Raw genomic sequence first — 23344 nt, forward strand, 5'->3', positions numbered from 1 at the left:
GACTGTCGTGCCGATAGCCCTCGGCCTAATATTCATATTCATGCTTGCAATACACATCGTGTATTACTTTTATTCTCGTGTCCATTCTACTTAAATTTCTTGTACAGGCGCGCAGCTGCACGTAATACTCGTAAAGAGGAGTGATGCAGTATAAATAGATAGACAGAATATTAATAACAGCAACTTATATGACAACTACAGTAATCATAACTTTTACCAGCAGTTACCTTATTCACTGGTAATGATAGTACATGTATATTGATTACATGTTCCCAGACCCCTAGCCACTTCCTAAATTATAATGAAATATGTTATCGAACGCCTTCATATAATCACAGTATGCTACATCAATATTTCCCCCTGCATCCAGAATCTCAGTCCATTTGTCTAATACAGCTAGTAATATTGTAGTACTGTTGATCTACCACTTATGAACCCAGACTGCTTACTGCTAAATAATTCATGTTTTTTCATATGAACTACCATGTTTTCTCGAACAATGCTTTCAAGTACTTTGCACAATATACTGGTTAAACTGACTGGCCTGTAATTGCCAGCATACAAAGCCAATTCAATACTGGGAGCCATGAGACGCTCATTTGAATATCTTGACAAGGACACATTTAAGAAACATTACACGGCTCTCGTAAGACCAAACATAGCACACTCAGTATGGAACTCATACAAAAAGAAAGACGTACTAGTCATTGAAAATATTCAAAGAGCAACCAAGATGATACCAGGATTGTCAAACTTAACATATGAAGAAAGGCTAAGAACTCAGGGGTTTTTTTTACGACTGGGGGAAGAGGCCCCAGCCTGTCACTGGGGGAAGGAAATAGCGCGCGACGAGCAGTTTTGGGGAATTTTTTCACTTGGGGGAATTTACAATTATGCATAATAAACACTTTAAACTATGTTTTTATTACATATTCTTGCAACTTTTAGCAACTATACACACTGTCACTTAGCAATAGATGGACTTGCACTAATGTTCACTTATCATTGTAACAAGGTGGGTGGGGAGAGTTGAAATGCTCAAATCATTGAATATTTAAAGGTCACATGCTTTTATTCACAAAAAATGCTTTAAAATAAGAGTTGCTTTTGCAAGAGTCATCATATTATTATTAAATGCATACTTTTGTTGGCTTTTTATTTCAATTGTACTAGAAAATCTTGTAAGAAAGGATAAATCAGTCCGAAAATCACGATCGCGAAAACGTGTGACAAATACGAAAAAACGAAAGCAAACATTAAAAATTCTTGATAAAATACCCGTTTTAAATTTCATCTTTTCACCAGAACTATTCCATACTTATAATATCTGATTACTTAAAACATTTATATTTTATTTTGCTCTAGCAAAATACCTCGGCAAAGATAATAAATTTGCGTAACGGCCGACCGGCTTATTTAATCGAATCAAGCACATAAAATAATTACTTTAAATTAACAACACATATTACACAATACAGCATAAGCTGTTACCGCTAATTAACAAGAGGTACAAACACAATAATCTGACGCTGCATTGTTTATCAATCATCTATATTACATACTGATGATAACCACGTGTCAGTCGGCGCGTGGCGTGATTGACATCTGTCAGTAGCTAATTAACATACGACGCTCCGCCTACTGTCATACTTACACTGGTGTCGACAAACAGTATGAAGTTCACTGGGATTTTGATTGACAAGGGGCAGAGCTTTCGAACTCGTTACGCATCAAAGAGTATTACCGCGAGACAAGCAGACGCCCACGGCATATTATGTGCGGGTCAGATACGAGTTTTTATCGATTTTCGCTGGTCAAAACCGGAACCTCGGGTCCACTGAACGCTCTTCAAACATTTTTCTACTATTTCTAAAGGTTTCCACACCCATTGAAAATTGTGAAAGACCGTCTGCAATTGTGAACGGGTCCGATATTCGGTCGGGAAAATCGCTGGGAGTAATCTCCATTGCTTTGTTTACGATTTTGGAGGGGGGGGATTTCGGACGTAGGGGAATTTCGACTGCGGTAGGGGAAATCCTTGGCTGTGGGGGAAATCCTCGGCTGGGGGACGAGGCCGATATTCGGCCTCTGCTATAGTATAAAAAAAAACCCTGGAACTCTCAAACTACCAACACTAAAATACAGGCGACTGAGAGGGGACATGATTGAAGTGTTCAAGCTCCTAAATGACATGTATTATTATGACAAATTGCCTGCTGCACAGTAAATGGGCCAATTTTTTCAAAAAACATGTAACTGCATTTTATTTATAGAGGAACATCTGTTTCAAGTTTTGTTAAAACTGTTTTCAATGTGTCTTATTAGTATTCAAATGCTGCAGTAAAAAAAAACAACACATAATCAACCAAAAAAAAATTTGAAAGCCATTTTATGGCTGAAAACAGGCCGTTTTTTCATGTAATGCGTTAGCATTGGATTTTTACACTTTTCAAAAAATACTACAGTATTTTCAAATAACAAAATATAAGTTTGATTTGAATACCTTTAAACAGATAATTTTATTAGCTTTAAAATGATGTATAACATTGCTGATCAATGAAGTCGTTACATTTTTATGAATATGATAATAAAGAGTGACTCGTGTAACACCACTGTTTTTAACAAAAATGCTAGATTTTGAATTGAACACAAAATGTCTTAATTTTACATATTCAAAATAATTTTCTTGCTCACTGTCTTACTTTGTATTTGTAGAATATGAAAAAAATGCTTGCAGCACTTATCAATGGACATTTTAGTAAAAAAGTCCATTTAAGCACCAAAAAAACCATTTGCGTGAAAAAAAGTGTAACGTCCGTCCCCCACTATTATTTTATAATTGAATATGAATATATTGATATTAATTACTTTCATATATGCTTAATGACATACCTATCATGAAAAAATGAAAAATAAATAGATCTGCAGCCTTGCTGGGAAAAAAATGACGAAATATCAAAAGTTATGTGTAACGTCCGTCCCTGTAACGTCCGTCCCCCTATATATGCTTTTCTTAATCATGTACAAAATGTAGTGTTTTCATGTTTTGCTGGTAATATCTGATACTAGTATTTCACAAGAATATGTAAAAAGTATGAAATTATCAAAAACAATGTTGAAAAATTTTTTTTCCCATACTTTTGAGGATTTTAAATTGAAAACTAGAAAAAAAAACTGAAAATTAGAGCAAAAATCTTTGTTTTTTATGCTATGTGAGGAAATTTAAATGAAATTAACTCCTGTTTGATAGGACATGCATCAATAAGTAATAAATATATAAAAAGATTCATTTAGATTTATATGATGTTGTATCATCTTCATCTGAAACATAGGGGGACGGACGTTACAGAAAAGGGACGGATGTTACAAAAATTGTGATAATTGAATACTTCATATGTTCTGATTTTGTTATCCATCAGTAACTTTTTGAAGGTTATATATTGATAAATAAAGATGCTGTGTGTTAAATCATTCCCAATGAAGCATTTATTTACAAATATGAGGCCATAATTCAAAAGAATAATATGTCACATGTAACGAGACCCCTGCTGGAACAACAGCTGGCTATAAAAACAACATGAGAAAAATATACAAAACTGTAAAAATGGATCCACTTAACTGGGCCCAGTTTATACATGTATATATCTCTGGATCCTTGTAAGATTCTAAATACAACACTTACCCTCTTAACGAGTCTTGTATAAACACATACTTTGGGAAAACTTAAGCGTTTTACAAGGTGCCATAAAACTGGACCCTGTATATACATTTCTGGATCCATACATTGTCCTTGTAAAAACACTGACTCGTTAATGAACCTTGTATATTCAAAGTGATTTCTTCTGAAAAACTGAGAAAGGGGAGAAGCTTGCTGTCATATATGCAGATTAGGAGTGGGACTAAATGTGTGAAATTCTTTTAAGTTGAACTAATTTTATGATCCAGGCTCATGCCAGTGCTGATGGCCATATGGTTGTGTAGACCCTTAAATTGAATAATATTTTTTTCTAAATTATGATCATTTCATAAACAAAATCTGATGTGTCATGGCAATGAACCACAGATATTTTAAGTAAATGTACCAACTGATGTACAGGGTCCAGGGTATTTTTTTTTTCAAACACATATTAAGGACCCAAATAGTATTTGTCATTACAACATATTTTCCCCTCCTAATGGATCCTTCCTTCAATCCCCAAAACTGGGGAATAGAAAATACTGTCTATCTTAATGTATTTTCAGCATTGCTTTCAGATTTCGGATTTTTCTTAATCTATGTATATCAATATGATTTATAGTGGTATCTGTGAAATTCAAAGTGAAACAAAATGATCCTCCTCACCTCGGTTAAAAAAGTGTTTGATGTCAGAGCTCTTATCCCCTTCTTGTGCTGAGATGATGATTGCTGTCGCTTTCTTAAAAGTGTATGATAGTATATGATACATATCATTTACATGTTCATGAAAAGAAATACATTTGTATTTTAATATGTTTTCTCATTTTGTTCTGTTTCGTTTTGTTTTATTCTTCAACATAGTTTTTGCAAAAAAAAATTGTTAGAAATTATGGTGAATTTGTAACGTCCATCCTAATTTACTTAACTATAGCAGTAAGATGTGCCATTACCACACACATATCTTTTATTGAATGACATTAGCATAATAATGAAAATTTAGAAACACTTTTCATTAAGTCAGTGAATACATAAGACAAACACTATCAATTTCCTGATTAAAAAATATGACTGTTTTCTTTTCCCCTCCATATTTTAAGACTCTAATTCAGCATATTTCTTTTTATTTTATTACTTTGTATCATTTTTCATTCATCTAGATAGGTTTAACATTAACAGAATCTGTTTTTTTTTTCAGTAGAGCCACATTAAAGCTTGAAAAACAAATGTATATAATTAGTGTAACGTCCGTCCCCTCATAATGTAACGTCCGTCCCCCTTTGCCATCAGTTTGTCTTTACTAGTTTTGAAGCCTAAATAAAAAAGAAATATACAAAAAACTTAAATGTTTAATAACTTATGTTCTTGTGTTTTCATTTAAAAGGTTGTTATCCAATTAAGTATAATATTATAAATGGTAACAGGAAAAATATGAGTATGGCTGTTTTTTTCCTTCTCTGCTTCGACAGGTAAAATAACAAAAGTAATTTTTTTTCCAATCTTTGTCAAATTTTTTTATAAGTTTCTTGTAAAGATGTACTGGTTTATTGATTTGGTGAATTTTCTCATCTTAATGACAGTAAACAGCTTCAGAAACAAGCTTTTTACATTCCCATGTAACGTCCGTCCCCTTGCCCAACCACTGATAGAAAATGATGTATAAAAACAAAAATTAGCAAAAAGTTATCTATTATTTTACTTTTTCATGAAGTCAAAACATATAACTTCATGAAAAAGGCTTAGCAGGTAAGAAATCTTTAACTTTAATTTTTGACTTTGATGCTAACACATTTGGCCCATTTACTGTGCAGCAGGCAAAATCACAGTTACTGAAACTAAGAGAAGACTCAATTAACAACAAGGGGGCATGCCAAGAAGCTGTTCAAACACTGACCCAGACTTGACATTAGAAAATTCTCCTTTGGTCACAGAGTGGTCGACATATGGAACTCTCTACAAGAAAGTGTCATCAGTGCAAAGACAGTGTTAACATTTGAAGTTAGATTTGACAAATACTGGCATACACAAAATTTAATTATTGTATAATTTTGAATCGGACATTGCAACCTGGCAAATAAAGAATGTAGAGCTGATGAACGAGGCTGAGACGAGCCTTCTATCAGAACAGGACTTATGGTAACTTATGTACACAACTGTGTGACACCAAAATAACCCTTACCTGCTTACTCCTTCATAAATTTGAAGATTATGTGTAGGTACTAAGTACTATGCACGTTTATGGAGTAGTAGATCAATTGATAATCAAATGATATAAGAATGAAAAAATCACAAAATATTATGCATCTTTAACCAGTTATTTGCCATGTAAAAAAAATCACAAATTTTTGTTTATAACACAATAAAAAAGAACATCAACATTTATACACACAACTTACTAGAAAGAACACGATTGAGTAGCGATTAATTACTCATTCCATTTCAGTCTGCAAATGGGGTTTTGGTTCCACGTTATTTTTCAATAAAACACACCTTTGTTACGAACTTGCTGTCGGCTCCATTTTGAACTTGCTCTTGTTAATTACATGCCGTTCCATTTATCAAACGGCAAGTTGGATTTTTTCATTTTTAAAGAAATTTTTCTGTGCAAGGGAAAGAAACCCTAAGTCCTGATATATTTGAAAATATGTCAGTAAAAACTGTCACAATATATTACCAAAAAGACTTCGAAACTTTTAGAAAGTGTATTTTTTATCATGTAGGGAGAACGAAAGAACAGCCAAAAATCAATTTAGCTGGACGAATCACGTGGACGGTGTATATGTTGATATCTGTCGGACCAATTAGGTATAAACTACTTTCTTTTCAGTTATCATGTAATTTGATGGAAATAGGAAATGTCAACCCAAAAGACTTAAACACAATGTGATGATATAACTTTCAGATGAAAAAGGTTCTAATATAACATGAATATATTTGTTCAAAAAAGCTTTCTCTGCGACACTTTCAACAGAATATCATTTTTCACCTCGTGTAATTAGTCCTAGACACGTTTTTATGCATGATCATCATCTTCAGTAATCGCCTCACTCTAGAAGAGTATACTCACGATTTGATTAAATACTATATATGCGCAGCCATATTTGACAACTATTTACATATATAAGATTAAAAGTCTCTCTTCGTACACTGTTCAAAAAACTGCAGAGACTTGCATCTAGTATGTGTTGATGTTTCCTAGAACAGCCTTAAAGCCCTCCACCATAGGCTAGTTTACCACATATAGAGGCAGGCGGTTCCAAAGGACAAGCGGTGGCAGGGAAGAAGCTGTGTTGGTAGGCAGCTTTTGGATTGGCTACAGAAGATTTGGTTGTACTGTCAGGGGTTTTTTTTACGACTGGGGGAAGAGGCCCCAGCCTGTCACTGGGGGAAGAAAATAGCGCGCGACGAGCAGTTTTGGGGAATTTTTTCACTTGGGGGAATTTACAATTATGCATAATAAACACTTTAAACTATGTTTTTATTACATATTCTTGCAACTTTTAGCAACTATACACACTGTCACTTAGCAACAGATGGACTTGCACTAATGTTCACTTATCATTTTAACAAGGTGGGTGGGGAGAGTTGAAATGCTCAAATCATTGAATATTTAAAGATCACATGCTTTTATTCACAAAAAATGCTTTAAAATAAGAGTTGCTTTTGCAAGAGTCATCATATTATTATTAAATGCATACTTTTGTTGGCTTTCTATTTCAATTGTACTAGAAAATCTTGTAAGAAAGGATAAAAAAGTCCGAAAATCACGATCGTGAAAACGTGTGACAAATACGAAAAAACGAAAGCAAACATTAAAAATTCTTGATAAAATACCCGTTTTAAATTTCATCTTTTCACCAGAACTATTCCATACTTATAATATCTGATTACTTAAAACATTTATATTTTATTTTGCTCTAGCAAAATACCTCAGCAAAGATAATAAATTTGCGTAACGGCCGACCGGCTTATTTAATCGAATCAAGCACATAAAATAATTACTTTAAATTAACAACACATATTACACAATACAGCATAAGCTGTTACCGCTAATTAACAAGAGGTACAAACACAATAATCTGACGCTGCATTGTTTATCAATCATCTATATTACATACTGATGATAACCACGTGTCAGTCGGCGCGTGGCGTGATTGACATCTGTCAGTAGCTAATTAACATACGACGCTCCGCCTACTGTCATACTTATGCTGGTGTCGACAAACAGTATGAAGTTCACTGGGATTTTGATTGACAAGGGGCAGAGCTTTCAAACTCGTTATGCATCAAAGAGTATTACCGCGAGACAAGCAGACGCCCACGGCATATTATGTGCGGGTCAGATACGAGTTTTTATCGATTTTCGCTGGTCAAAACCGGAACCTCGGGTCCACTGAAAGCTCTTCAAACATTTTTCTACTATTTCTAAAGGTTTCCACACCCATTGAAAATTGTGAAAGACCGTCTGCAATTGTGAACGGGTCCGATATTCGGTCGGGAAAATCGCTGGGAGTAATCTCCATTGCTTTGTTTACGATTTTGGAGGGGGGGATTTCGGACGTAGGGGAATTTCGACTGCGGTAGGGGAAATCCTTGGCTGTGGGGGAAATCCTCGGCTGGGGGACGAGGCCGATATTCGGCCTCTGCTATAGTATAAAAAAAAAACCTGACTGTTGGCTGTGGATTTTGGCAGATCTTGATTGCCATAGAGGAGGATCAGAAATAATGTCAACAAGATTGTGCCTAATTTTGTACAGCATGGTTACTCTGGACGTATTGCGTCTGGGCTGAAATGTGTTCCACTGGAGATCATGGAGCATATTTGATACTGCGCTCGATCATGAACTTGTTCGTTGGTAGTTGTTTTTGACAAACCTTGTTGATAGATTGTTTTATATTAGTGAAGGGCAGTCTACCCATCAAAACTTCCAAGGACCAAAATAATGGAGGATAAATGACTGTGAGTACACAGTCATGTAAAGTTACTGGTTTTATTGCTTGCGTATATTGCCGTGTAGATGCGGTAAATGTTAATCATGTACAGCACATACGTAGGTTTAAATCACAAGAAAATTCGTAATTAAATTATTTTGGAAATTACTTGATAATTTTTACATATATCAATGAGGAATTGAATCCCCTTTTGATACATCATTACTTGTAAGATTTATTTGAATTTATATCATATTCGCAACAAAATCAGCATTTAAACCCAAATCAGCAGCGATGACAATTTCATTGGAAATTTCCTATACTATTTTGGTCTTTTGAGTGTTTGACGTGAGTGGAGATATTGTCCATAGGAAAAACAACTCAATATGTCCTAAGGTCACATCAAATTAGTTGGACTAACAAACCTTGCAGCTCTTCGCTGAATCGTCTCCAGCTGGCTGATGTGGCTGTCAGGTCGGGTGATGTTATTTATATGGGTTTTCCAAGAGAGATCAGGTATGATGGTGACTCCAAGATATTTAGCACCTTCTGTAGGTTTCAGCCGGGTTCCAGCGATGGTGTATGTGAAGTCAAGTGGATTTCGTTTGCTGGTTATGGGGATAACTTCACACTCGTCAGAATTAAATGCCACTCATGTTCCCAGACTTGCAAACAATCAAGATCGCTTTAAGAGTTGTCTGACTTTTCCTGGCTTCTGATTTGTTAGTACATTAGACAGTCATCTAAGGCAGCATAACCACCCGCTTAGGTCAGTAGGGAGAGCGCAGATCTACGGATTGCAGGGTCATGAGTTTGATCCCTGGGTGGGGCATATGTTCTCTGTGACAATTTGATTAAAGACAGTGTTTCTGCTATCATTCGTCCTCCACCTCTGATTCATGTGAGGAAGTTGGCAGTTACTTGCAGAGAACAGGTTTGTACAGAATCCAGGAATACTGGTTAGGTTAACTGCCCGCCGTTACATAACTGTAATACTGTTGAAAAACGGCATTAAACCCAAAACAAACAAACAAAGCAAAACGGCGGAATCTCGAAGGCAAGTCATTGCTGTATCTAAAGAAGAGAAGAGGGCCAAGAACACTGCCCTGTGGGACACCAGATGGGACAGAAGAGACTTCTGAAATAGCACCATCAAGGACTTCTTGTTGTGTGTGGCACTAAAGGAAATTGGCAGCTGCCCCAGACTTAGTGATCTAGCTTCTGTAGGAGGTAGTGATGTCTAACCTTATCAAATGCCTTACTAAAATCTAGAAGAATAGCATGTATTTGCTGATTTTTCTTGATGCCTTTAGCTAGGCCATTTATGGTGAGAATAAGTTGGGTATCACATGAACATTTTTTATGGAAGCCATGTTTGAAATTAGTGAATATTTTGTTGGAATCAAAGTGAGACATGATGTGTTTTAGGAGCTTACATGTTACAGAGGTCAAGGAGATTGGATGGAAGAAGTGGAGCAGTTGCCCTTCTTGAACGCAGGGGAAACTAGTGCAGTTTTCCAGTCAGAGTTTATTTGACCCTGGTCGATAGACAGTCGGAAGAACTTTGTAAGCCCAGGCGTCAGCTCATCAGCAGCAGAAGTTTAGAAGAGATCTTGTCTGGCCCAGCAGCTTTGTGTGGTTTTAGCCCCTGTAGAAGTTTAAACACACCTTTTTCTGTGATGCTAATGGTGCTAGCTGAGGGGATTTTAAGATGGCAGATTGGGATGAGAGGTATCATCTTCCTTGGAGAACACAGATAAAAATTGCTGGTTTAGTATATCAGCTTTCTTCTTAGCTATGCTGTACGTGATGCTATCTTTCTGGTTTTAATATAGTTCCAGAAGACTTTTGGGTTCTCGTGGTCCTCAGCTAACATGGGGGCTACATGTGTCTCATAGGCTGTTCTGCATGCTTCTGGGCTTTATGCTGCATACTTTTCCCAGTCTGAAGGGGAGTTAGACTTCTTGGCTCTCCTGAATCATCAGTGCTTTAATGTAGTGGATGCAACAGATCTCTCTGTTTATGCAGGGCTGGCTGAATCTCTGTGCACTTTGGCATGAGGGCACTTCTTCATCCACTATAATTATGTTGGCAGCCAGTTTTAAAAATATCCCAAATATGTACCAACTTGGGGCACAATTTCATTTAGCTGATTAGTGTTTCGCAAAAATACATTTTTAACAGTTCTGCTATTTAAAAGTTCTAAAGTAAAGAATTGTAAAATCAGTAGATAATTGTGTTAAAGATAAAAGTTAGTGCCTTATGAGTGAACTGAGATATGAGATACAAGAAGCTTTAATTTAGGGCAGATACATATAACAAGTTAACATTAATACATGAGCTTTTTTCTGACAAACATAATATAAAATAGAAATTAACAAGGATAAAGCAGCTAAAGAGGAAAATATAATAATGTATCTTTAAACCATGTATAAAATATATGTTGAGTAAAAGTTAAGAGATTTAGATTAAATTACAAGTATGACAAGTTTGTTGTGTACATAAGACAACTACAAATAAAATACAATAAAATTTGATTGTCATGGAAGCATGAGGAATAGTACTAATAAATAATACTGATTCTTCTAAGACATAGTTGGAATTACAGCACTATGCACATATGAAAGAGATTATGAAATAGCAAATTACATAACAGTATAGGCCTTAAGCTCACAGCAGTGACACATCAAGTTTACATACTAAATGAAGCAAACAAAAAATAAAGCTACTGATTAGTATAAATGTAGGTACAGAGGCAACATGTATAATGTATGAATGGTGACTTTGTAAGCTGTATGGCCTGTCCACAGGAGCACTACTTGTACAACATTATATGCATACACCATGCTTTTGTTCCAGCTTATGTTATTGTATTCATTGATTTTTTTTTTTTTACAAGAATAGATTCCAACAGCTCTTGTTTTATCATATTTGCAGTTGCATCATGCCAGATGTTTTGCGTTTTGCAAATGTTAAGTGAATTTTATTTTCAAGTGCTTAGTCCATGTTGACACAGTTTGATTTTAAAATATGTCTACATATTTTTTTTTCAGACATTTGTTTGAAAATGGATACACTTTTAGACTTTCTCCCAGGTGTCCCAGACTACAGCACAGTCCATAAACCACTTGGTGCTTTAACTGATGGCAAACAGGTAGGATTTATGCTTTTTTGGGAGTTAATCAACATGGTCTGTAGTGTAAAATACTTCTTATGCCCCCCTTCGAAGAAGGAGGGGTATATTGTTTTGCAGATGTCGGTCAGTAGGTCAGTCTGTCGGTCGGAATGTAGACCAATCCGTTTCCGGATGATAACTCAAGAACTCTTGGGCCTAGGATCATGAAAGTTGATAGGGAGATTGGTCATCACCAGCAGATGACCCCTATTGATTTTGAGGTCTGTATGTCAAAGGTCAAGGTCACAGTGACCCTGAATAGTAAAACGGTTTCCGGATGATAACTCAAGAACCCTTGGGCCTAGGATCATGAAAGTTGATAGAGAGGTTGGTCATGACCAGCAGATGACCCTTATTGATTTTGAGGTCAGTATGTTAAAGGTCAAGGTCACTGTGACCCTGAACAGTTAAACGTTTTCCGGATGATAATTCAAGAACGCTTAGGCCTAGTATCAGGAAAATTGATAGTTAGGTTGGCCATGACCAGCAGATGACCCCTATTGATTTTGAGGTCATTAGGTCAAAGGTCAAGGTTACATTGGCCAGGAACAGGTTTCTGATCTTCTTGTCCAAAACCATAGGGCCTAGGGCTTTGATATTTGGTACGAAGCACAATCTAGTGGTCCTCTAGCAAGATTGTTCAGATTATTTCCCTGGGGTCAAATATGGCCCCACCCCAGGGGTCACATGGTTTATATAGACTTATATAGGAAAAAACTTTGAAAAACCTCTTGTCCAAAACCACTGGGCCTAGGGCTTTGATATTTTGTATATGAAATCATCTAGTGGTCCTCTACTAAGATTGTTCAAATTATTCCCCTAGGGTGAAATATGGCTCCGCTCTGGGGGTCACATGGTTTACATAGACTTATATAGGGAGAAACTTTGAAAATCTTCTTGTCGAAACCACAAAGACTATGGCTTTGATATTTTGTAATGTAGCATCATCTAGTGGTTCTCTACCAAGTTTGTTCAAATTATCCCTCTAGGGTCAAATATGGCCCTGCCCCAGGGGTCACATGGTTCATATAGACTTATTTAGGGAAAAACTTAGAATCTTTATGTCCATAACTTACATCATTCAAATTTGGACCACATGTATAGTTTTGAGTGGCAAGATGAACCTTGACACGAGTTGACCTTGATCTTGACCTAGTAACCTACTTTCACATTTCTGTAGCTACAGCCTTCAAATTTGGACCACATGCATAGGTTTGTGTACCGAAAAAAACTTTGACCTTGTTATTGACCTAGTGACCTACTTTCACATTTTTGAAGGTACATGCTTCAAATTTGGACCACATGCATAGTTTTTTGTTCCAAAATAAAATTTGACCTTGATTTTGACCTAGTGACCTACTTTCACATTTCTCAAGCTACAGCCTTCAAATTTGAACCACATGCATAGTTTTGTGTACTGAAATGAACTTTAATCTTGAGATTGACCTAGTGACCTACTTTCACATTACTGAAGGTACAAGTTTCAAATTTGGACCACTTGCATAGTTTTGTGTTCCGAAATAAAATTTGACCTTGATTTTGACCTAGTGACCTACTTTCACATTTCTCAAGCTACAGCCTTCAAATTTGAACCACATGCATAGTTTTGTGTACGGAAATGAACTTTGATCTTGAGATTGACCTAGTGACCTACTTTCACATTTCTGAAGCTACAGGCTCCAATTTTGTACTGCATGCCTATTTATTTTTGTGTTCTGAATTGAAATTTGACATTGATGTTTACCTATTACCTACTGCCACATTTCTCAAGCTGCAGCCTCCAAATTTGAAGCACATGCATAGTTCTGTCTACTTAAATGAACTTTGACCTTGAAATTGATCTAGTGACCTACTTTCACGTTTCTCAAGCCACAGCTTTCAAATTTGGATCACATACACTTTGTTTTGTACCGAAATGAAATTTGACCTTGTTTTTGACCTTGAGCTAGTCTTGAAATTTGGAACATTCAAAAATGGCTCAGTGGATGGCGCCAAGATCTCTCTGTAATCTCTTGTTAGGTTAATAGGTTAAAGGTCAAGGTCATATTAAACCAGAATGGTAGAACTTTTGTTTACAGTGAGCATATAATTTCTGTTCCTTGTGCAACTACTGAATGCATCAATGGGGGCATTTCGTGTTCGACGAGCACTTGTTTAACTCCGGATATCATGCAGGTGTTCACTGTTTCATGCAGGTGTTCACTGTACTGTTTCATGCAGGTGTTCACTGTATATTCTAACATGGCCCAGTTTGTTTGTTAGTTAAACACAGAAAGTCAAGCAATATATTTTTTGTGATATTAGTTGGCGCGTGAACTGTTAAGAGAACATTATGATATCGGTGAAGACCCGTCCATTTCTACCAGGGTATATGAAGTTCAGCAAAATTTTTATCATAATATTTCAAATAAACAAGGCCTTCTTGTGGCTTATTGTCTGATTACCACAATTCACAGTGGAAATGCTTGGATATTTTACCACTCAGGCTGAGATCCTCATGGTTCAGTTCCTTCAACATGTAACTCTCTTGCTTACTGACAAAAAGGGCGCAAGTTTTTTATTCAATATATTGTGTTAATATCATGCACATGATTCGAAACCTATTTGAAAGTGCTACCCCCGGTACTATGATTTCCCCACCAGAAACTTCTCGTTTTAACGCTATTCCTGTTCAATCACTTTCGACATTGTGCGCTCATTGTGCAAGTCAATTGAACAGGAGTAGCATTAAAACGAGAAGGTTTTTGGTGGGGAAATTGTAGTACCGTGGGTAGCGCTTTCAAATAGGTTTCGAATCATGTGCATGATATTAACACAATGTATTGAATAAAAAACTTATGCCCTGATTTATATTTTTTGTTTACCTTTCCATTTTCACTTTTGAGCTCAAAATGACATAGTGCGATCACGTGATTGGGCACACTGAAATGACAGTCTGTTCGATGTACACAGTTGTTTTTATCAAAAGACACATAAGGTTATATTATTTATTATACCCCCACAAAACGAAGTTTCGGGGGAGTGGGGGGGGGGGGGGGGAGTATATAGAAGTGAGCTTGTTGGTCGGTCTGTCTGTTGGTCCATTGGTTTTCATGGTTTCCGGACAATAACTCATGAAAGGCTTGACAGATTTAAATAATTTTTGGTACACATGTGTAACATGATAAAATACAGATCAAGTTCGACTTTGAGGTCAGTAGGTCGAAGGTCAAGGTCACAATGACACGAAACAGTTTAAACGGTTTCCGGATGATAACTTGAGAACGCTTGGGCCTAGGATCATGAAAATTGATAGGGGTGTTGGTTATGACCAGCAGATGACCCCTAATGATTTTGAGGTCAGTAGGTCACACTGACCGGGAACTTTTAAACGGTTTTCGGACAATAACTTCAGAACGCTTGGGCCTAGGATCATGAAACTTAATACGGAGGTTGGTCATGACCAGCAGATGACCCCTATTAATTTTGAGGTCAGTAGGTCAAAGGTCAAGCAAGTTCGGCTTTGACATTGGCTTAGTTCTGTGACAAGGCCATATTATGGGGGTATAATTCGTCACTTCTGTGACAACTCTAGTTATTGAAAGTTCAAATGATTATTATTCTAACTAACTTAAAGGTAATAATTTGTTTTCATTGAAGGATATAGAGAAAAATGCCAGTTTGCAAGATTAACACTAAGCACTGGAATATGCTAAGCACTGGTTCCACCACTCTGTATCTAAGTCACATAATATGTGAACATATAACATTTGTCTCATAAATATGATGTTTTATTTGTTTCTTTGGTTTGGGTTTAATGCCATCTTTCAACAGAAATGACAGCCAGTTACCCTCACAAGACTGAAGTGGTCCTGGACTTGTACCAGTTCTAACAATATTCTCTGCAAGTAATTGATAACTTCCCCACATTAATCAGACAAGTGTAGGACAAACGACTTCAGGCACCAAAAATATTTACCTCATCTTGCGATTTTTGGTTTCAGTCTTGCTGTCTGTCTAATAATTGGGCTTAATGGCAGGCAATAGAGTTATAGTGGATTAAGCTTCACTTTATCATATAGGTACAATAGGACTTCAAAATGAATTGTTCTTTTCTTTCATTTATGCTTATAGATTTATGTATTACATTCAGTGATATATTTTAACCTTTACCCTGCTGGAGGCAAGTGGTTCTACTTGCTGGAGGCAAGTGGTTCTACCTTTGCGACCAGTGCAGACCAAGATCAGCCTGCACATCCGTACAGTCTGTTCATGGTCTGCACTGTTCCCTACTCAGTCAGTAAATTTTCAGTGAACACCCCTTCGAATAATGAATGGTACTGCCCAAATTGAATGATAGATCTGTCCATTTCAGAAATTTAGCAGGGTAAAGGTTAAAATGAAAAGTTGGGGCCTCATGGTTATGTTTGCTTACTTTGATTCTCTTTGCTCTCAGCTTTGTGGGTACAAGCCCTGCCCTCAGGCCGTAATGTAAGAGAGCCCTCCAGCTGGGTTGCAGAAGGTTGCTAGTTCTACCTGAAGGTCTTCCACTACCAAAAGATGCTGGAAATTTGCCATATTATAAACTTGAAATGTTTGATGTGACTTAAAGCCTAATAAACAAAATTATAAAAAGAAAATTATTTTTCAGAATAAATGTAATTATTTCCTATGCTTTCCTGTATATTTTTTCAGACACAGTTTGACTGGAGTAGATTCAAATTTAGTCAAGATCAGGTTGACAAATTCTGGAAAGATGGGTTCCTTCTCAATGTACCAGTTTTGACACACAAGCAGTGTGATCTTTTACTTGAAGATTATAAGTATTTTTTGGTAAATACCTGATATTTCTTTACCTTTAATAACAATTATTGGTTGAACTGTCACATTATTTTTTTCAACAGGGTCATCTAACGGACAGCTGTGATTGATAGGTATACAATGTAATGCTGCCTGAAAATGACATGTTCGGTGCTGTCAACTTCAAAAAAAGATTTTTTTCTTTTTGAAATTAAAAATGCATGAAATTAAGTCCATGCGAAACTGTCCTTCTTGCTGTTTGCATGAAATTTCATGCCAGCAAATTCAAATGATATCTCACTCAATATATTAGATCATTTGCATAATTTTGTCATAACTGTTGAAAAATGTGACATAATGGCATATAGTAAATAAATATAATATAACGGTAGCTTAATATAACTTAGAGCATAATGTAACACACATTTGATAATATAACATAAACTGTCAGAAAATTTGGAGAATATGTTTTAGGGTCTTTTGATATTTTACACCTTTTCTCAAAAGTTTTTACTTTTATTTAAATTATTCAATTTTATAGGGAGAGGAGAAGCACCTAGGAATGGACATGTTGTATGAATACCATAGCAACCAGAGTGGTGACCCTGACAATGTTCTGATGCATGCTCTTGGTCACTGGAGGCTTACCAAACATTTCCATGACCTTGCATTTCTTCCAGAAGTTGTGGTATGTTTTACAGTATTAAGTGTATTAATTGATATCCTTGGGGATCACACCCTTTTATGTTGAAAGATCCAAAAATGAAATGCCATACAAATTTTAGGAACTCAAAAAAACCCCCAAAAAACAGTTGACTTATTTACTGATGTAGGACTGAAAATGGTAGTTATTCAGAATTTTTAAACCACTGCCATGAATGGTGGGGGGTTAGAGTAATGGTCTGTCCTTAACGTCTGTCTGTAACGTTTTTTGTCCGCTCTGTATTTCCTAAACCCATTGAAGGATTTTCATGAAACTTGGGTGAAATGATCACCTCATCAAGACGATATAGAACTCATGATTCAGCCTTGACAGCTCAAGGTCAAAGGTTTGAGCGTTCCATTTCGTGTCCGCTCTGTACCTCCTAAACCCCTTGAGTGATTTTCATGAAACTTGGGTCAAGTGATCACCTTATCAAGACAATGTGCAGAGCTTGTGAGTCAGCCATGTTGGCTCACGATCAAGGTCACAATTCAAGGTCAAAGGTTTGAGCCTTCCATTTTGTGTCCACTCTGTATCTCCTAAACCCCTTAAAGGACTTTCATGAAACTATAGTCAAATGATCACCTCATGAAGACGATGTGCACAACTCATGTGTCAGCCATGTTGGCTCAAGGTCAAGGTCACAACTCAAGGTCAGAGGTTTGAGCCTTCCATTTTGTGTCTGCTCTGTATCTCCTAAACCCCTTGAAGGAATTTCATGAAACTTGAGTCAAATGATCGCCTCATCAAGACGATTTGCAGAACTAATGTATCACCCATGTCGACTCAAGGTCAAGGTCACAACTCAAGGTCAAAGGCTTGAGCGTTCCATTTCGTGTCTGCTCTGTATCTCCTAAACCCCTTGATGGATTTTCATGAAATTTGGGTTAAGTGATCACCTTATCAAGACAATGTGCAAAACTTGTGAGTCAGCCATGTTGGCCCACAGTCAAGGTCACAACTCAAGGTCAAAGGTTTGAGCCTTCCATTTTGTGTCCACTCTGTATCTCCTAAACCCCTTGAAGGTCTTTCATGAAACTTGAGTCAAATGATCACCTCATGAAGACGATGTGCACAACTCATGAATCGGCCATGTTTGCTCAAGGTCAAAGTCACAACTCAAGGTCAAAAGTTTGAGTTCTGTATCTCCTAAACCCCGTGAAGGATTTTCATGAAACTTGGATCAACTGATCACCTCATCAAGACAATGTGCACAACTCATGAATCAGCCATGTTGGCTCAAGGTCAAGGTAGTCACAACTCAAAGTCAAAGGTTTGAGCCTTCCATTTTGTGTCTGCTCTGTATCTCCTAAACCCCTTGAAGTATCAAATTCATTGATTTCCTTATACATGGACTATAAAATATACTTAACAAAGTCAGTGCTTCCACCCAACACCATCAACCCTTTCACTATACATAACAACGGTGGGGGATATAGCTGTCTTTCACACTGCCTTGTTTATTATTATACTGAGTTTATCAAAGTTATCTTTTGGCCATTGTCATTTTTTAGCTCATGGTGAGCTTTTAGCATTGTTGGATGTCCTTCATCCATCTGCCCACAATTTCTCTAAAGAATACCGCCCAAATCACCAAGCCACTTTGAACAACACTGTATTGTCCCTTGGGTGGTCCCCTTTCAGATTCTTTCAAATCTATGTCATTCCTGCAGAATCATTGTTGTTATGGCAACCAATCTGACTGAAGTACTTGATCTTCTAAACGAAGATCTGAGAACGACCCATTCACATACGTCTTCTGTATATTTTGGATTTCCAGCATTGCTATTTTTATTTTAACCAATGAGACGACTTGTAAGAATGTCAAAGAGTAAGAAAAATGTGAAGTTATTCCAGGGCTCGAACTCGGGACCCCTTGATTACTAAGCAAGTGGCCTACCGACTGAGCTAACTGGCTATCTGACATATTTTGACATTAGAATTGTAAATATCAAAAGACAAGGCTACAGGTAATTTGCTAAATTTTGTAAGTTAAGCTCTGATTGGCTAGCGAAAGGGTCGTCAGAACGAGGCTATGAATAGGTCGTTCTCAGATCCTATGCGTAGCGTAATAGGAGATGTACTTTAGTCAGATTGTTATGGCAACCAAAATGAAATACTTGAAAACTCATTTTTAGACACAACTGGACTATTTCAAAATGATTTCACTGCACCATTCCTTCAAGTCAGGCTAGGTCTCTGTATATTGCTGTATATACATGGAAAACATTAAAAACTGCTAGCCCAGTTAATTAAAAACATTCTACACAAATGTGACCCTCTACCATATTTCTTCAAGCCATCTTGATTTTTGTGAATAAACATGGCCCCTATGGGGTTGAATTAGGTTTCTTTATATCTATATGGAAAACTTTAAAAATCTCTAAAACCACTGGCCAGATTTCAAACTAATTTCACTGAAATGTCCCTTGGTTACCAAATCCCACATTGACCTGTTAAAAAAACATGACAACCAGGCTTCAGCGCAAGTTACATTGAAAACTTTGAAAATCTGCTCAATAAGAAACTGCTGGACAGATTTTCAAATAAATTCGCAGCAATGTCCCTTGGAAAATTCTAAATTTAAAGCTACTTTATGAAATAAATAAGAATTATTTCCAATTATATTTAATGTTTAAGTAGATAGGAAGGTAGCAGACATTAAAAATGGTAACAAGTATAGTAAAAAAATATTTTCAATAAATATATGTACTATTGCAGGTACGTGTATCACAGTTGTTGGAACCGTCTGGTATTATGTCACCAGTGAGGTTCTGGCATGATCAGCTGTTTGCTAAACCACCAAAACATGGAGGCAATGTAGCATGGTAAGGGTTTACTGGCAAAATTTACACAATTTGTACATAAGCTACATTTTTCATTTCTTTATGGGCTCGCCTGAACCAAGGGTTCGGAGTGAGCTGTAAGTACAGACAGTTGATCCGGCGTCTGTTGTCAACATTTTTACTTAAACATTGTTTCCTCTGAAACTACTGGTTAGAATTACACCAAACTTGGTCTTTTACATCATTAGAAGGCCCTCTCTCAAGTTTGTTTTCAAATGTTGCACTAGGCCCCTTGTAGGGGGCAGCCAGAGCTAAAAATAGAGACTTTTCATGAACTGCTTGATGGATTTTTCTCAGACTTAGACTGTAGCATCACTGTAAGGTCCTCTCTCAGTTTTGTTCAAATGGGGTTATTGGGGCACTTTACCCCATTTAGGACCCACTAGATCTAAAAATAAAAAAAAAAACCTTTAAAGGACTTTTCATGAATCACTTGATTATCTTCATCAGAGTTAATGTTTAGCATCATTGCAAGGTCCTCACAATTTTGTTCAAATGGGGACACCTGGGCCCAGTTGTTCGAAAGGGGCTGTTACACTAATAGCCTGTTAAATTTCGATTCAAGATACTAGTCTTGGTGGGGAACACTAGTATGATGTTTTGATTTTATTGTAAAGATGATTTAGTGTTTATAGTCCTTAACAAGTACATTTGTTTTTCTAAGTTTTCTAAAAAGTTAATCGACCGTTAGCTCAATCGCCTGTTAAAGTTTCGAACAACTGGGTCCAGGTCCCTTTTAGGGGATACTAGAGCTAAAAATAAAAACATCTTTAAATGACTTCTACTCATGAACTGCTTCATGGATCTTCAACAGTCTTGGTCTGTTGCACCATTGTAAGGTCCTCTCTCAGTTTTTTTTTTCAAATGGGAGTGCTTGTCCCTATAGCTAAAAATAGAAATACCTTTAAACATCTTTACCTTCTTCTCATGAACTGCTTGCTAGATCTTTGTCAAATCTGGTCTGTAGCATCTTTGTAAGGTTGATGTTTATATAGAAAACCTTTAAACAACTTCTTCTTATGAACCGTTTGATGGATCTTCATCAAGCTTCAGGCACTCTGCCAATTTTTAGCTCACCAGGACCAAAGGCTAAGGGTGAGCTATTCTGATCGTTCACCGTCCGGCGTCCACGTCTGGCGTCCGTCCGTAAACTTTTATTTTAAATGACATCTCCTCATAAACCGCTAGGCCAATTTCATCCAAACTTCACAGGAATGTTCCTTGGGTGAAACTCTACAAAAATTATTCAAAGAATTGAATTCCATGCAAAACTCTGGTTGCCATGGCAACCGAAAAGAAAATCTTAAAAAATCTTCTTCTCAGAAACCAGAAGCCCTAGAGCTTAGATATTTGACATGTAGCATTGCCTGTGGACCTCAACTAAAGTTGTTCAAATCATGACCCCGGGGTCAGAATTGACCCCGCCCCAGGGGTCACTTGATTTTACATAGATTTCTATAGGAAAATCTTCAAAATTTTTAAAAAAATAAACCAGAAGGCCTAGAGCTTAGATATTTGACATGTAGCATTGCCTAGTGGACCTCTACAAAATTTGTTCAAATTATGACCCCGCCCCAGGGGTCACTTGATTTTACATTGTAAAATCTTCAAAAAATTTCTAAAAATAAACCAGAAGGCCTAGAGCTTAGATATTTCACATGTAGCATTGCCTAGTGGACCTCTACAAAATTTGTTCAAATCATGACCCCCGGGGTCAAAATTGACCCTGCCCCAGGGGTCACTTCATTTTACATAGGAAAATCTTCAAAATTTTTAAAAATAAACCAGAAGGCCTAGATCTTAGATATTTGACTGTAGCATTGCCTAGTAGACCTCTACAAAATTTGTTCAAATCATGACCCCGGATCAAATTGACCCTGCCCCAGGGTATACATTATTGATACATAGAAAATCTTCAAAATTTTCTAAAAATAAACCAGAAGGCCTAGAGCTTAGATATTTGACATGTAGCATTGCTAGTGGACCTCTACAAAATTTGTTCAAATCTTGACCCCCTCCCCCCCCCCCCAGGGTCAGATTGACCCAGCCCCAGGATTACTTGATTGTACATAGGGAAATCTTCATAAATTTGCTAAATATAAACCAGAAGGCCTAGATCTTAGATATTTGATATGTAACATTGCCTAGTAGACTTCTACAAACTTTGTTCAAATCATGACCCCCGGGGTAAAATTCGCCCCAGGGGTTACTTGATTGTACATCGGAAAATCTTCCAAAATATTTCGAAAAATCATCAGTTTGACATTTGAAACATGTAGCTCATATTACTCAGCTGAGCGATCCAGGGTCATCATGACCCTCTTGTTAGCTAAGATATTTGAAGCAGAGCTTTAAAATCACCCTTTCATCTGCCTCACAAAAGCAGGTTTCTCAACTACTAATGAGCCAAATGCTTTCAAATTTTTCACACTTGTCTTTGAAATCATGAGATGACCTGATATGGCAAATAACATAACTCTAGCTTTTATTATGTCACAGTTATGCCCATTTTTAGCCCACCATCATCAGATGGTGGGCTATTCAAATCACTCTGCGTCCGTGGTTTGTTGTCCTTCCGTCCGTTAACAATTTCTCGTTATCGCATCTCCTCAGAAACTACTGGGGGGATTTTGACTAAACTTTGTCAGAATGATGTATTGGTACCCTCAGACTGGTTCAACAATTTTTAGTGAGTTATGGCCCTTTGTTTATTTTAATGATTTACATAGATTTATATAGGGAAATACTTTGAAAATCTTCTTGTCCAAAACCACAGGGCCTAGGACTTTGATATTTGGTATGTAGCATCATCTAGCGGTCCTCTACCAAGATTATCCAAATTATTTCCCTAGGGTCAAATATGGCCCTACCCCGGGGGGTCACTTGGTTTAATTATATAGACATATAGGGAAAAACTTTAAAACTCTTCTTGCCGTAACCTACAACATTAAAATTTGGACCTTATGTATAGTTTTGAGTGGCAAGATGAACCTTGACATGAGTTGACCTTGTTCTTGACCTAGTGACCTACTTTCACATTTCTGTAGCTACAGCCTTTAAATTTGGACCACATGCATAGGTTTGTGTACTGAAATAAACTTTTGACCTTGACATTGACCTTGTGACCTACTTTCACATTTTTTTAATACAGGCTTCAAATTTGGACCACTTGCATAGTTTTATGTTCCGTAATGAAATTTGACCTTGATTTTGACCTAGTGACCTACTTTCACAAT

The 23344-nt window shown here is 36.8% G+C and overlaps 2 protein-coding genes across 5 annotated transcripts in view; one reads left to right on the forward strand and one right to left on the reverse strand.

Annotated features, from left to right (window-relative positions):
- The window catches only part of LOC123561323 (vang-like protein 2), a 35138-nt gene extending 28827 nt beyond the window's left edge, over nucleotides 1-6311 (reverse strand). The window contains exon 1 of one of the 2 annotated variants that reach the window (XM_045353613.2): nucleotides 6164-6311. The gene's annotated coding sequence lies outside the window, so the exon portion shown is untranslated. Of the gene's footprint in view, nucleotides 1-6069 lie in introns of both variants that reach the window. The other variant, XM_045353612.2, reaches the window with a different exon arrangement.
- A 94-nt stretch (nucleotides 6312-6405) lies between these two features.
- The window catches only part of LOC123561324 (phytanoyl-CoA dioxygenase domain-containing protein 1-like), a 46901-nt gene continuing 29962 nt past the window's right edge, over nucleotides 6406-23344 (forward strand). The window contains exons 1-5 of one of the 3 annotated variants that reach the window (XM_045353615.2): nucleotides 6406-6478; nucleotides 11659-11759; nucleotides 16455-16592; nucleotides 17101-17247; nucleotides 19984-20090. In XM_045353615.2, the coding sequence (XP_045209550.2) occupies nucleotides 11673-11759; nucleotides 16455-16592; nucleotides 17101-17247; nucleotides 19984-20090 (479 nt within the window). In that variant the 5' untranslated portion in view covers nucleotides 6406-6478; nucleotides 11659-11672. Of the gene's footprint in view, nucleotides 6585-11658; nucleotides 11760-16454; nucleotides 16593-17100; nucleotides 17248-19983; nucleotides 20091-23344 lie in introns of all 3 variants that reach the window. The other 2 variants (XM_045353616.2, XM_045353617.2) reach the window with 2 other exon arrangements.

The sequence above is a fragment of the Mercenaria mercenaria genome, chromosome 10, assembly GCF_021730395.1.
Source record: "Mercenaria mercenaria strain notata chromosome 10, MADL_Memer_1, whole genome shotgun sequence".
Classification (NCBI taxonomy): Eukaryota; Metazoa; Mollusca; class Bivalvia; order Venerida; family Veneridae; genus Mercenaria; species Mercenaria mercenaria.